The following is a 16725-nucleotide window of genomic DNA, read 5'->3' as shown; positions in this document are numbered from 1 at the left end:
TAACCCGAAATTTTGGTCATGTAAACGCGTATCGGCATATCCCCATCAAAAGGAACATTGATTTGTGTTCTGCGCATGTTCGATTCACAAGGAATCTTGTTCTTTTGAGTAGAGGAACTTCTTGTATGTGCCAGAAAACATATATAAACACACTGTATATACACACACACACACACATATACACACATATATACACACACACACACACACATATATATATACATACATACATATATACACACACACACACATATACATATATATACACACATATATATATACACATATATACATATATATACACATATACATACACACATATATACATACATATACATACACACATATATACACACACATATACACACATATATACACATACACATATATATACACACATATATACACATACACATATATATACACACATATATACATATATACACATATATACACACATACACATATATACACACATACATACACACATACACATATATACATATATACATATATATATGTCAATGCAGAAAACCTGCGCGCAGTATACTGGAAGTAAAAAAGAAGTAGAGGTAAACATGGCGAGACGCTGCACAGCACCACACTTTTGGAGCGAGGAGGAAACCAATTTCTTGATTAGTGTGGTGAAAAGCATGAATATAATGTCTTTTGTTGACGGCAGAAAGTACCGAGATAGTGAGATTTATAAGAAGGTGACCGAAAAGTTATTGCGTCTTAAGTTTGTCCGTAGGCTACGTCCAGACGCTAACCGTGCGTCGCCGTTTACGTCGGGATATTGCCAATTGATTAAAATTCCATGTAGGAGTAACTCTCTCTGCTCACGCATGTAAACGGGTTATTCCGAATGTTTCAGAAACCCGTATAGTGACCTTAACCCGACCATAACCCAAAATTGACAGCTTGTAAACGTAGTCAGTGTTCAAGGTGCTAAAATCAATCAAGCACCATGGGAGCTGACACACCTGAGGGTATACCACCTGTAAAGTGGTCTCCATCAGTTAAAACCAAGCATGTTCATCTCTGCAACAGCAGTCTAGTGGAGGGTTTCATTTTGACTTGACGTCATGCTTCCTGACTGAATGAGATACCGTTTACTTGATATAGACATTATGCATTCCTAACAGGCTAAATGGGAGCTTGAAACCATTATCTGGTATCTTGGTTAGTAGGGTTTCAGCGCAAGGATTTAACACATGCCAGATTACATTATGGGTGGGCTTTACAGCATTTTTCATATGTATTTATGTACCTGGAGCCGGTTAGCTTAGCTTAACATCAAGAGTGTTATGCCAAAAACACACCAGCTGCGAAGCGCCGTGAAGCGTAGATTTGTACCCGATCGCATGCCTGGGCTGTCCATACCAGATGTGCATTTCTCTGCGGCGGTTACAAAGCGATGCTTCTCCTCTCAACTCAACAGAACGTCTCTCTCCCTTTCTCCCCATGAGTGTGTGTGTGTGTGTGTGTGTGTGTGTGTGTGTGTGTGTGTGTGTGTGTGTGTGTGTGTGTGTGTGTGTGTGTGTGTGTGTGTGTGTGTCCGTTCGTTCGTTCGTCTCCCTCGGTGTGCTTGATTGCCTGTCTAGCTCTGCACAGCTGGGTGTGTAAACCTGGGTGTTTTATTTTGTAAAGTATCCAACTGCGCTGGGGCCTTCCTGTACTGGATTACCTACCTGGCTTGATACATTCACTCGCGGTTCGCGAAAGAAATAGTGGAGACGCCGAAATGATCACTGCAGCGCGCGGGCGGGCGCTCCACTCCTGATCGCAGCCTGTGTGGCCAGACAGATTGGATAACATGGGCGCCGAAATGAAAATAGCTCCGCCTCACAGCGCTTCCACATCCTGTGTGTTTTTGGCTTTAGTGGGAAATAGCTAGCCTGGTTCTGTCCAAAGGTAACAAAATCAGCCTAACCCTAACCCTAACGAAATTAGCAAAGCAGTTAAAATTTGTCTTTGACTTGGCTCACACAGGTGCACATAGTCTACAAACATATGTAGCAAAAATATATACACCTAGCATTAACATTTAAATATAAGAAAAGCATTAATTATATCTTATTTTTTAATCTATACAAAAATGTCATGACAAAGACTGGAGTCCCCATTTGTTGCCTGGCATGCTAAGCTAATTGGCTGCTAGCTGTAGCTTCCTATTTACAGACATGAGAGTTTGGTATCAAACTCTCAGCAAGAAAGTGAATAAGTGTATTTTCCAAAATGACAAACTATTCATTTAATGCAATAAGAAAACAAGGCCAATTTGGAATTACTGATTTTAGACTAGATGATCTTTAGAAAATTAAACAAAAGGCAGATTAGCTTTAATACTAAAACATGAGTTTTTGTACATACATCACTGAGGTCAAAGTAAAGAAACTACAGTAACTACTTTAAATACTGTAAGTGCATGTCATTGTTTTGGTAATTCAGTCATTTTTAGATGCAAGCATACGTGTGAAAAGGTTATAAACTCCGCAAAAAAAGAAACGCCCCTGCATAGGATCGGTACATCCAAATATCACACCTGCGGGACAGGTACAGAATGGCAACAACAACTGCAAGAACTGGCCAGTCTGGATGCAGCTGCACCAGATACTGGGGGCTACTTTTGATTTTGACCCCTCCCCCCCCCCTTTTGCTCAGGGACACATTATTCCATTTCTATTATACGTTCTGTATTTTTTAAACACATTCATGGTCCCCAGAGGATGAAACATACCAACTTTGGTGATCACCTGACTTTTCCTCGTGCCTCCAGCAGCTCAGTTTTCTTATTCATTGAAATATCTAAAAATCTACTCGATGGGTTGGTACCAAATGTTGTGCAGACACTCATGGTTCCCAGACGATGTATCCTCCTGACTTCCTATCCTCTGACTTTTCCTCCAACGCCACCATGAGGCTTTTGTGAAATGTTTTATGACTTATGAAAGTATATCCATAACATTTGCTACATGTATGTATGCCTCCTTCAAGATTAATTAAAATCTCTTTGGTGATCCCTTAACTTTTCATATCGAACCCATCAAGTCAAATTTTCAGTTTGTCAACATCTCCAAACATGTTTGCTCCCAGTGGGAGGCTCAGCAGACAGGGAGAGTTTGGTGTCAGCACAATGGTGAGTTAAGTAAATCACTGAGAGGAGCCAGGTGAGGTCTGTGCTCGACACACGGCCGGTGAAAAAGTGAAATGAGAAACGCTCCCGCTGGTGAAAGTGATGAATGATAGATGGCGCACAGAGATGTGTTGCTAAAACACATAATCCTTCTATTCAGTGTCATTTAAAAAGAAAATCAATACAGGTGAAGCTGCTCCTTTTAGCTGAGGACACAGAACAGCACTATTGATGTTTTTGAAATGACATGGCATCAAATGATACAGCGCTATACATCCACTTACATGTCTTTTGATTTTCCCTTTTAGGAATACCAAATAGACATCATCTTTGCCCAGACGTGGACAGACAGTCGTCTCAGATACAACAGCACAATGAAAAAATTGACTTTGAACAGCAATATGGTTGGACTTATTTGGCTACCAGATACCATCTTCAGAAACTCCAAGAGTGCAGATTCCCACTGGATTACAGTGCCTAACCAGCTGCTCAGAATATGGAACGATGGGAAGATACTTTACACCTTAAGGTAAACACAGAAAGGTTTTTATTTGGCCCCTTTATTCCTGGTAAAGTAAACCTAAGATAATTGTTTAGAATGGAGGACTTCAGTGATTTAGTGAAGAAATACAATACAAAGTCAAAGCTTATGCAGAATTTATGTTCATGAATATATTCATGTTAAACATTAATGAATAGCATTACAGCTATAACCCAATTATCACACACACAACTTATAAGGTAGAGTATGCCTGATTGTTTGCATGTCTGCATGTGTTGGAATGGACAGAAAAATGTCTTTGTCGTTTATTTTATGACTGGACATAATATTTGGGGAGAATAGTCTGGATACATTTTGTAATATTCCAAATCAGTAGCTGAATAAATTGGAAGGAAGTTAGTAAGGCATTAATATATACCTCAGTTTTTTGTTGTTTGTTGTTTTTTTTACATGCACCTCATTGTATTTAGTGTGGGAGCTCTGATGTTATAGGCTTGGTGTGGTATCCAGTGTTTCACAGTGGTGGGGCATACATTACTTGCATTGCTTTTTAGAAATAAAACCAAATTAGTTCATTTTTCACGTTATCAGCACCCACTTAAATGTGTGTATCAAAGTCGGATGACGGACGCTACAATTATAAACTGTATAAAAGTGTTTTAGGGATGCACCGAATGTTTGGCCCCCAAATTATTCAGCCGAAAATAGCCGACTTATTAAAAGTGAAAAGACCAAATACATTTTACTGAACAATAGAGTGAGAGCGTAGAGTGAGAGGCGCGCACGATTTATAAATGCAGCAAACATGTCGGCAGTGTGTATTCACGGATGAGATCCACCCAGACCGGGGTCGGGAAGCGGCAGTATTAACAGATGAAGCCACCGTGTCTTGAGAAGATTGTTGTTTTATTGTTCACTGTTAAACTCACTTTGCATCGTCTTTGCCATCTTTTTCCTCTCTTTTCCCTCACACAGCAGCACTCGTGGCCTTCACTACTCTCAATCCCCGCTCCACACACACTCACTGACGTCACTCAGTCAACGCACCTTGCCATTCTCGCTCTAACTTACGCTACTCTCGTAATGAGGAACCGACTCGCATGTGGAAAAGCAGAGAAGCTACTTTTCATAAAGACGAACCTGCCACTTTTCCTGAAGAAGTAGGCTTATGTCTATGACGATTATTCATTTGTTGTGGGTCCACACACTTTTTTGCACTCTTTTCCAATGCACTTTTTGTTGTAGGCTTACAGAGTAGAATTTAGTTTTAGTTTCAGCAGACCGTTATTAGGCCTAATAGTCTATTCAAGAAGTGGGGCTCAAAGATGGACAAATAAAAACATTTTTATTTTACTAATTAATTTATTTTAAGTTATATTGTGCTTTGTTGGTATAATGTCTGCTGAAATGTTAAAAAAGGTTCAGTGTCAGATATTTTTTAAGAGAAAAAAAGGATCACCAGTGCAGCACAGATGTCTTAGTTTTTTTATTAAATAAGGTGCATAACAGTGACTTATGTTTCGATATAGGTTACATCTTCAGAGTCCTTGACATCAGATTTTTTTAATTGTAGTGCAATGATGAAAAAAATGGCAAAATTCAAAGGGTATTCAGCTTCGGCCAAGTTTTAAAAGTCACATTTTCTTTTTAAATAAGTGCTGTGGCTTATGGGGATTTCAAAAAGTAGGTAATAAATATTTAAAGGAACTTAAAAATTGAGAACAGAATTTGGTGTGGTGGTAGCATCCCCCGAAATATCTCAACAACTATTGGTAGATTGTCAAATTATAATATAGACATTCATGGTCCCAAGAGGATGAATCTTACAGAGTTTCCTCTAGCGTCAGTATAAAGTTCATATTCATGGTTTTAAGTGAACGCTCAAAAACTATTTTAGGGCAGTGGTTAGCTAAAGGTTAGAGAAGCGAGCTTGTGACCGGGAGGTCGTCTGTTCAATCCCCAGACAGGATCAAATCTGGGTGGGGAAAGTGAAAGAGTAGCGCTTGTCCCTCCCTCATTACCACCACTGAGGTGCCCTTGAGCAAGGCCCTTAACCTCCAACTGCTCCAGTGGAGCTGCTCAGTGGCCAGCAGATCAGACTGGGGTTGTACCGGGCAGCTTCCAGGTATGAATGTGATCAGGGCGTTCCTGCAAAAGAGAGGCTCCCTCTCAGTGAACCTTCCCTGAATAAATAAAGGTTAAATAAAATTTAAAAATCTCTCTCTCTCTGTCAAAATAGTATGGGATGTTTTTGGGTGAAAACATCCCAGCTTTGATTTTGGTGTTTGTGATGTTATATCTTGTTGAAGAATTACATTAATTTGTCAACATTCCTTCCACTTATCTATTCTAACTGGATTTTTAGCATGAAATGTGTTTAAACTGGAATATTATCAATATTATCAGCTGCTGGACTGAGCATACACAGTAACGGGAGAACTCCTAGGACATAGATAACAGCTTTCTGTTCATTAATAGGGCTGCAACTACAATTATTTTCATTATTCTTTAATCTGCCAATACTTCTCAGTTAATCGTCAAATTATTTTCTAAAAAATCCTCACCCCAGTTTTCTGAAGCTTTAGATATTCAGTTCACAATGACATAAATCACAGATAAGCAGCAAATCCTCACATTTCAGAAGCTGGTGCCAGTCATGAAAAAATGTAATAAATTATCAAAATAGTTGCTGTCAATTAACTTACTTTTCAGGTCTATTAGTTTACCTAAGTCCCAGTTTGCACAAAATGCTAAAAATACTTTTAAGTCATGTAAACTAACTGTAAAACCCTCTGCTATAAAGATGATTTAGTACATAGTTTTTACTATACAGTATGGAATTGGGACACAGTGACAGGCTAATATGGTCTGGAGGAATTTTGGGACTTCCAAGTTCCTGAACATTTACTTATAGCATATAGTGATTTATGTAGCCTATTATCTGAAAGCTGTATCAACATTTTTAATATGATTCTTTTAAGTACATCCCTGAATCACCATCTTCTCTGTGCACTGTGAGCATTTAGACTTTCCATTGGGAATATATGAGGTCTATCAGTCAGTCAGTTTATATTTTAGCAGACTTTAGCAGTCTTACTAAGAAATGTATGCAAAACAATTCATGATGCAAACATTTCCTAAAGGAGCAGCGCAGAAGCATTTAGCTCCTGTCATTACCAACTGTAAGTGCAAATTGCCTGCTTGAGCTTTAGGACCAATTTACTAAAGCAGCCACCCTAGTCCCCTAAAGTACTCTTTGTAATTGGACCACTCGACATTAATGTAAACTGCTGCTCATAATATCATCTCTGGACTGCCCTCAATCTTTTTGACACTGTCCTTATGTTTGACACATCTCCAGACTTTTGATCATGTTTAAGGACGTTATACGTTATATATTAGTACCATGTATTGTAAGATTTAGTCGAACTAGGGATGTTAACGATTAACAGTTTAACCGTTAACAGACAATACGAATTTTTACCGATTATTATAGCTTTTTCGCATTATAAAATAAACAAGGCTATACAATTCATTTCTTAAAGGGGCACTATGCAGTTTTGGCCATTTCTTCGCTGTTTTCGCTCATTTTGCTGGCAGGTTTCTCTATAGAGCTCCCCTACAGCTTCAGAATAGATATTTGGCAGCTCCTATGTTTACTTGTGTCTGAGACACCACCATTTAACTCGAAATAAGTCATATAACCATTCCAATGACTCCAAAGTTGTTCAGTTAAGGTAAATTAATAATACTTATACTTATTTTCGGACACGCTGTTGGATGCTGTCATCTCCTACTTCAATGCCTAATGAATCTCTCTCTCTCCCTGACTTTCACTGGTTGAGTCCTGAAAATATTGTTCAGGCTGGTCCTCATCCTCAACACGGGTCTTTTTCAGTCGCGGAAATACTTTTCAATACTCATCTGGATTGAAGCAGCAAACATTCAGTGTAAGAGTAAAAAATGACATTTATAATACGTGTGTTTGATTCACAGCTGCTACATATAGTGTTTTGACCTCGACAACCCAACTGCATTTTACCACAAACTTGCGACTAGTGAACTTTCTAAAGCGGGCGCAATCGCTTGTTTGCTAAGAGTCGGGTCGGTGATTGTGTAAAGCTGCTGACACACCAACCAGATGGCCGGCCGTCGGCAGAAAAGCCAGTTGGACTGATCAGTCTCGAGTTGGTCAAAAAAAATGCCTCGGAACACACCGAAGAGACGAGACTTAATACGTCTCCATAACAGCAGGCGGTGCTAATCTGTATTTTTGCCCAAAAAATTAAACCGGCAGCTGATTGGACGAACGAGTCACATGGGTCTGGTTTCGTCGGAAATTCAAAGACAGACTGTCACGGCGGCTCGTTCAGAATACGATCTCATATCGGACTAAAATAGTTCACCGAAACGTGTTTCTGAAAACATTTGAAGAGAGAAATAGGCCGTGCAGTGTCTGAATCTGTCTTCATTTCAGATCAACAAAGGTCAGTTTAAAAGATTTTCATTAGATTTTGAGAGACTCTACTCACGCTCATCACGCTCCCCATTTCCGGGTTAGCTCTCCACCAATCAGATGGGTCATTTGAGTCCGACTGCCGGCAGTGCCCGCCCTGCCGATTGTACATGTCAAATCAGCCAAAATGAAGGCCGACAGCCCCTCGGGACGGACGATGGCATGGAACACACCGAACAGACTCGAGTCACTGACCTCGCCAGACTGTAACGGCCGATTATCGGCTCTATGTGTCCGGGCATTAAAAGGTGTTCACGAGATAGATACAAACCTTTCGTTAACTTGTGAATTTCGCCAGCTGTCTTCTCTCCTTTATGGAGACAGACGCAGTGGGCTCGATGGTGTTTTAAGGCTCCAACGTCGCCTTACAGGCAGCTTACCCTCACCTTAACCCTAACTATAACCATTGCCGCGCTGCCTGAAAGACGACGTTGGGGGCTAAAAACACCAAACACCGCACGGTGGGAGGAGCTGTGTGTGTGTGTGTGTGTGTGTGTGTGTGTGTGTGTGTGTGTGTGTGTGTGTGTGTGTGTGTGAGCGAGACACAAGTGACAGAGAGACGGAGGAGAGCAGGGAAAGGAAATACAGAAGAACATGTTTTAAATAAATAAATAAAATGAATATTGAAACACAATGTGCGGCGGCCGGTGTTGATAGTGAGGCGCACCACAACACAGTCTATGTGTGGGAACACTGAGCTTAAATAGTGCTTCAACAGAAGAAACAAACAGACAACACATCAGTACACATACCTATACTTACACCACAAAGAAAAAAAAATGATTCAGTAATATAGCCAGTATATCGACGAGTACCATCAGTCCTGTCAGACTACTCTGATGAACTAAGCCTCTTATTCCTACTAACCTAGCACAAAAGGAAATATCTATGCAAATGTGGTTAAAAGTAGGGCAACTCATTTCTTTAATCTATCAGACTATCTCCTATAAATGTGGTTTAAAGTAAAGTAGCTCATTCTGTTAGCTATGAAATATCTATCAGTATGGACTTTTACCTCTTATACATGTGGTAAAAAGTATGGTAGCTTGTCCTGTCAGGCAGGAAATATCCATCAGAATGTGGTTATAAATAGAGTAGCTCATACTGAGCACCCAACACAGACATTTATCACTTGACTTTTATTTGTTATCTCACGAGATCACTCATTTCCTCGAGAAAATGTAACCTATTTCTTTTAAATTTTTCGCATTTCAAGCAAATTTAATTTTAATTTCCATTTGCTGCGACAGATTTTAGGCAGTCATGTGCCCATCGGAGAAAAATGTCCCACTGCACCTGAGTAGAATAATAGTGGTCAGACATTTCTCAACAGAAGATAGAAGACTAAGAGTGCTGGTTCAAAATATTTTATAAAATCTACCATTTACAGGGATCAAAATTACCATCATACCGTCAATTTCATGTGAGACCCGTTAAATGTAGCAGTGGACCTAAATGCATGTATAATTAAGTACTGGAATCCTTACAAGCACCAATAAATGTTATTTCTATACCTTTTCAGAATTTGTATTTATACCATTGATTTTAGGCTATGCAGTAGTCTTCAACATTGCCCGTTATAAAAAATAAATCTGACTTAGTAAGTCCATTACACCTTATCTACATTATCAGAAAATATATTTAAAAAAACAAAACAATGTTGTATTCTTTCAGATTAAAAAGGTTTTACCAGGTAAAAAGAATTTCCCCTTGGGCGCCCGGATAGCTCAGTAGGTAGAGCAGGCGCCCATATATAGAGGTTTACTCCTCGACGCAGCGGGCCCGGGTTTAACTCTGACCAGCGGCCCTTTGCTACATGTCATTCCCACCTCTCTCTCCCCTTTCATGTCTTCTGCTGTCCTATCAAAATAAAGGCTGAAAATGCCCAAAAAATGTATCTTTAAAAATCGAGGACCGCTGTGGACAGGTACAGCTCTGCTGCTGTCCGTGGACACAGAGCGCGGAAAGTATGTCTGAGCCTCCCGGACGGCACTCCTTTGACTGCTTGTCGGTTAATGATCGGTTAACTAGGGTCGGCTACCGGTCAGAAAAAAAAACAACTCAATAAGCATCCATGTTTTAAATTTATATCAGTCTCTAAAACATAGTGTTGGGGAATTTAAATAATTTAAGCGGAGCTAGTACATTTCCGCAAGAACAGAAAAGTTTCTAAGAGCTAGTCAAGTCACAAACAAACTAGATCCTCATGCAGCTCTATTGATATTGACTTTTTGGGAGCGTGCAAACTTTGAGGAGTAATATCCGTTGATGGCATGAGAGAAAGACAATGAAATGTCATTTGGTATTAATTGTGCATTGGCTTGGCCGCAGTAAACAGAGATGACATTTTGTGATATCCATGCCTCTCCCACATGCATTGCATTGTCCCTATTCCATGCTTTAATGAGGTTTAAAGATCACACCAGAATTAGAGTACAAAGATTTTTTTCTCTACTTCTTTTTTCTGTCGTATGTGTCTATAACGTGTACTTCACTTATTTTGGATTTTATCTCACACTTTGTAGGGGATAAAACCATTTTGTTAAAAAATGCAACCCCCCTTTTACCACCAGAACTCTGCTTTTAACATACTTTCTTTCATGTCGTTTTGGCTGTTTTCTCAGTCAGGTGGTTTGTATTGTATATTCTGGATTTATTAAAAGCATGCAGGCTGATGTGTGAAACCAGCCAGTCTATTTCATCATGCTTAAAGAGGTCAAGGAACTCTTAATGCTTCCTGTATCCTCTGTTCCCACTGAGATAAGAAATGTAACTTGCGTTCTTTAACTGGTTTATAATTGAAGGTCAACAACAAACTGGCTGCATAATTACATCCACAGGTTTGTCTAGTCTTTAGGGGACAGCTGGCCTTTAGCTACAGACGATACACATGATAATTGCAGTGGGCAGTTTTCTAAGAGTTTTGTTGATACATCATCATCCTTTAGTTACACATGGTAGCAGAGCAGTTTGAAGAATTAAGCTATACAATGTCACATTGTCTCCCCACACCAATGCTTAGGGCGCTTTCACACCTATAGTTTGGTAGACTTGGTGCAATTCGGGGGTGAAGTTGCAACATTGTTGAATTTTTTTCTTTGGTTCGGTTTTCCTTCAGACTGCACTTTGTCAAATGCCAACGTGGCATCATGACTTTGCGTAAACATACACGCCACTTTCCTAAAGCCAAATGGCGTGTTATCTGTACGCATTTTGATCTATCCACGTGTATGTCTACGCTGTATACAGCGGATGTAAACATACACGCCACGTGACATCGCTTAAAAAAACAACAACAATTCACTCCTGGGTGAAAGTCCTGTGTTTTACTCATCCACCACCCCAACCAACCTCCCTCTTCAGACTTCCATCCTTTCATACTACTCGCTACGGCAATAATTCATACGTAATGTAGGTCAATGGAGGCCAAACGGCGTTGATAAACACGCTAAAAAGCAATTACGCGTCTTGATAACATGCCAAAATGGCATAATTGGCGTGTCATACATACGCCACTTTATGAGATCAGTCTGCAAATGCCGCAAACACTGTAAACCAATGTCACACGGTCAAAATGGTCACTTGTTTATTGGACGGAATATCTGAGTGAAACTCACCGTCACTTCTGGGGCCTGTTGCACAAAAGTAGAATAAAGAAATCCAGGATAAGTGAAAAGCGCAGCTTGACTTAGTGTGATCCGCTCATCACGGCTTAATCTGTTGCACGTTTGCCGAGCCAGGATCAGACGGTGAAGCTATGTCAGCCAGGAGGAGATAGCTGGGATAAGTGCACGTTCACGGCTTTCTTAAATAGACCACGGTATCGATTACAGATTTACTGATGCAGAAATAGAAAAGACATGTGCAGCACGTTTCACCTGCTGAGCAGCAGCTTCTAATGGACATTTACGAGGAGGTGAAACATATAATATGCAAAAAGGGAAATACAGCTGTTATCAAACGGAAAAAAAGCCCGACAGACAATAGCGGACCGACTGAATACGTATGGATTTAAAAACATCTACTCAGTCAAACGTTTTAATTGCGTTAATATGCTTGTTTTATGTGTTGGTTTTATTGCTGTAGGCTATCTTATCTGTTTTTATGCGCTAAATGTGCTGGTTTTAGTGTGAAGTGTCTTTGAGTAGCCTGTAAAGCACTATATAAATAAAATGTATTATTTAGTCTACGCCTTAAAAGTGAGCAGAGGGAATTCTTGTTCCTGGGAAATTTATAAGGACTAGGCTTAATTTCAAAGCTTATTCATAATGCAATGTTTTACAACCATATGCACAAATCTCCATAAGCTATGTCTAATTCTAAATATCTTTCTACAATTAATGTTCATACAGAACAAGCGTGACTGGACAAAAACTAGAAAAAGAAGTGACTTCAATACACACTGTAAGCATATCTGTAAAACAATGTAGCCTGTTATTATTCATGTTTTTTTTTCTCACTCCCAAGATGAAGTGACAGCCCCAAAATAAAATGATTAAGAAGCTTTGTGGCGTTCCAACACATTCTCACTCCCATTTGGTAAAAAAGGACGTTTGATCAGGTGCCATTGTCGTCGTTATTGATGCTAAAAGTCCCCTTTTAGAGTCCGCTGCACGGTGTGGGAGGATCCCCCTGCCTCCCCCCGCCTCCCCGTGTTGCACGGGCACATTTCACGGGGACAGCAGCGGAGGAAAAGCCCATTTCCTCCGTATCGTCCAACTTTTTACCATTACCATCTCAACAACTGCAGTAGTAGGATTTAAATCAAACTGGTGACAGCAATAGTGACAAGTAATGCATGTTAATAAAATGAAGCAGAACACATTCAGAAGACAACGGAATAACTGTTAAACACGTTTATTTCGAATCACAGTGGCAGCTGATTTAACACATCAGACTCCAGGATTAATCTTAGCCTGGCTGTTAGCCTGCTCTGGACCAGGCTAGCTGCAAAGAATAAATCGCCATGGTTACTTGGCTGGGCTTAATTCAACCTGCTTTTGTGCAACCAAGTCAAAGCTAAATTCATCCAGGATAACCTGAATATCCCGGCTTAATCCCTTATCTCGGTTTTGTGCGACAGGCCCCTGGTCTCAGAAATAATAGAGCAACACCAAAAAAAAAAAAAAAAACACAAACATCTTGGGTTTTCTGGTTCTGCTAGGTTTCTAATATTTTAGAAGAAGGCGAACAATATGAGCAGCTGACAGACAGCAAATGACGGAGAGGGTGGGCCCTGATGAGAGATGATGTGTTGTCACACAGACCAGTGGTTCCCAACCTTTTTTCCTTGTCGCCCCCCCTACTTATGTCTAAGAAAAGCTGAGCCCCCCCCCGAAACCGAAGTTGAGGTAACTCTCGAGATAGAGCCTTACTTTCTTTTTTGATACAGAGCTTGTTTTATGAATGTTTCATTCATAAAATAGTGATGCTGTAGCGGCAGGAAAAACGAGGATGATAGCAGCTAGCAGCTGACCTGATGACAGCAGGGGTCCCAGGTTAAGAGGTCCCGGAGGTTTGGCCTACCAAGTATAGTTGTATACAGACTTGTGTACATTATATATTCTAGTGTATTATCATAATTTATTTAACATGTGCAAATATATTTTTTTTTTTACCTCAACCTTAAACCAGATAAAGACTTGCGCCCCCCCCTGTGATCTTTGCCGCCCCCCTAAGGGGTGCCCGGACCCCAGGTTGGGAACCGCTGACACAGACGACCAGCGATTTAAATCAGAATAGTTTATGGATCTGAAAGTTATCATCACTTGAATCATATATAAGTCTGTAAATTCTGTGCAAGGTTGAAATTGCAGGCTAGTAAATGCTCCATTTTTGGTTGACTTCCCTTATTTTGGTCGCATTGTATTCTCACCTAAAGTGAACCGAACGCCAGTGCACTTGGAAGCAAAACCGAGACCGCCGTTTTTAAGCGGAGCAGAGTTTGTTTGTTTGGTCCGCACCATCCCAAACGAACCACTCCAGAGGCCGGTTACTACGAAGCAGGATTTGGCGTTAACGAGTTAACTTCAGGTTCAACCCAGGGTTTTCTGTACCACGACGGTGGATTAGTTGTTACCGGGTTCAATCGCCATGGTAACTCATGCTGAACACCTAACCTGGTCAATAGCAGGTTAAATTGGAGATCTGAGATCAACCGGTGTTAAAGCACCGTCTACTGACCAATCAATACTTGATTGATAACGGCGTCACTGTTCTTAGAAGATCAGGTGGAGCTCGGTGCACGGGGGGAGCGAGAGCGAGAGAGAGATGCGCTCATAAAAGTTAAAACATTTAGAGACAGACAACCCCGTTAACATTCCCTGATGGGTATCTTTATGAGAGATTTAGATTTTTAAGCAGAGGGAATTACATATAGGCTGTTTGTCGGCTTCTTTAGCCGTGTGATGCCAATACGCACATCGGTTAGAATTATGTTTTGATATTTTAAAATTTTCTCTCACGATCGCTTCCCACTGCCAGAGTTTCAACTGAAATAAAAGGCTAAAGCAACGACAGTTCATGGAAAGCAAAAGTGTAACCATATAACTATGGTCAGATCTTGTGCCTGACTGATGGGGACGTGACCAGTGGAGTCTAATGTAGGATATTATAGTGGGTGTACAGTAGCCTACTGTATATTGGCCAGAATCTGCCTTTTAAGCATCAACGACTTCATTTCCTGAACTCCGATAAAATTTATTTAGCCTATACATGTTAAGAAAAAAAGCACGGATGACAATTCAAAATTTATCAAAAATATAATGGAAAGTAGCCTATGTTTATATATATTTTTAAGTGGGTATATCATGGAGCTTACTATCACGCAGACTACACCACTGGAAGTGATATTGATAGGATAAGCGTTGTGATTTACGTAAAACATCGTCGGCTTTTTTGCCAGCTTTCCTTCCTGCATTTTGCCTGTAAAACCGATATATGTCAATGGTAAAACCGTTTTTGTGTTCTTCATATTTATGTGGAATTATAGTTTGCTCTTCCGGTTTAAAACATGCGGCTCTGGTAGAGGTTTGCAATTGGTCGTGCTGTGCAAACCCCGCCTCTTTTATGTGAATGGGCGAGCTGCTGGATTGGGAAACCCTGGGTTGACTTAACTAGTTGATAACCAGCGTCGTGACACAGCTTATGCGGGACCGCGGTTAGGTGAAGCCAGATAACTGAAAGAGATCCAGAGCGTGTTGATCTGGATTCGTAGTACAGGCCTCAGGGTTGGTTTTAAACCAACCAAACACCTCAGGTGTTGAGGTGACTTCAGTCCTAGTCCACAAAGTGAGTACAGCGAGTCTGTCTTTTATGAGTTTTGTGAATTACAGGCCACTGAAGGCTGTCAAAGGCCTGTCCATACTGTAATTACCTGGTTGCCAATGGAGGCCGATAAGTCATGAAAGTCCTTTTAACTTTTCAACAAAGATTATTGCTCACATAGATATCTAATGTCATTTAATACAAGCTGAGAACTTGTTTAGATAAGATGTGTATACTAAGAAAGTATAAAATATTTTTCCAAATGCAGTCATTTTAGGATATGAATATGTGTCAAATGACACACCGTGAGTTAATGTGTCCAAGGTTATTTAAAATACCAGCAATGTTTCCATCGACAGTAATGGACCAGAACCATGTCAATACTTAATTTAACACTATTTAAATACTGGTTAAACGAGAAGATAAAAACAGTTCTCCGAATTTAAAAGGTAATAACAAAAAGGGGTCCGAGCTTCCGCCACAATTTCCATCATCATCACAAAGTCCATCATGTAACAGTCGGTTCCAAAAGCGGTCACGAGAGGGGCGGCCGAATCCGTCGGGGGTAGCCTGGGCTTCTCTTCCCTTACGCCACTCCGCGTTGCGATACCCATACTGGAGACACAGGGGGGGGGTATAGGACATTAATCAAGCATAACACACAAGAACAGTTCTTTTCATCATTCAGGTTAGAGCTGAAGATCTTTGCCCGAACCCGACCGAACCCGTCGGGACCCGACGGGTTCGGTCGGGTTCGGTCTTAATTTCTATTATTTTACACGGGCTCGGGCCGGGCTCGGGCCGGGCTCGGGCTTCAGGTTGCATGGTAAATGTGCGGTCAGCTGATGCGTTTCGATTAGCGTGAAAATGGATCCCGAGGAGGTGAAACGGAGGCTGGTCTCTGGAGGACTTAGCCTGTTTCTTTGTTCCAACTTCCAAGTGGCCGATAGCCTCCGTTAGTCATGAATAAATGATGTTAAAACACGTCTAAATGACTCATTTTTTACGAAAGACAAAGGAGCTGTGTGCGTGCGGCGTAGTCTCTTTTTTTCTTTCTCTCCCGAGTGGTGCGTGTGCCCGCTCGCGGTGTGAAGCGCGTGTCCGCGCTATTCTCCGACACTCTAATGTCTGCTGATAGACGGCCTTTTGTACAGTCGGGCTGTAAACGGTTCGGGCTTTTAAAAAGCTGTCAATCAAAATGTACTTGTCGGGCTCGGGCCGAACTCTGTCGGGCTCGGGCCTTTTCGGGCCGTACTTTTAAGGCCCGATTACAGCTCTAATTCAGGTGGCTGCATCCCTCCTGCT

General features: G+C 40.8%; 1 protein-coding gene across 3 annotated transcripts in view; it reads left to right on the top strand.

The window, feature by feature from the left end:
- The window catches only part of LOC120564855 (gamma-aminobutyric acid receptor subunit gamma-3), a 105286-nt gene that overhangs the window by 61454 nt on the left and 27107 nt on the right, over positions 1 to 16725 (top strand). For 2 of the 3 annotated variants that reach the window (XM_039810079.1, XM_039810081.1), the window contains exon 4: positions 3445 to 3665. In XM_039810079.1, coding sequence (XP_039666013.1) covers positions 3445 to 3665 — 221 coding nt within the window. Of the gene's footprint in view, positions 1 to 1874; positions 1915 to 3444; positions 3666 to 16725 lie in introns of those variants that run through there. The other variant, XM_039810080.1, reaches the window with a different exon arrangement.

Source organism: Perca fluviatilis, chromosome 9 (assembly GCF_010015445.1).
Source record: "Perca fluviatilis chromosome 9, GENO_Pfluv_1.0, whole genome shotgun sequence".
NCBI lineage: Eukaryota > Metazoa > Chordata > Actinopteri > Perciformes > Percidae > Perca > Perca fluviatilis.
The sequence above is the reverse complement of the archived record's forward strand: the minus strand, read 5'-3'. Positions and strand labels throughout refer to the sequence as shown.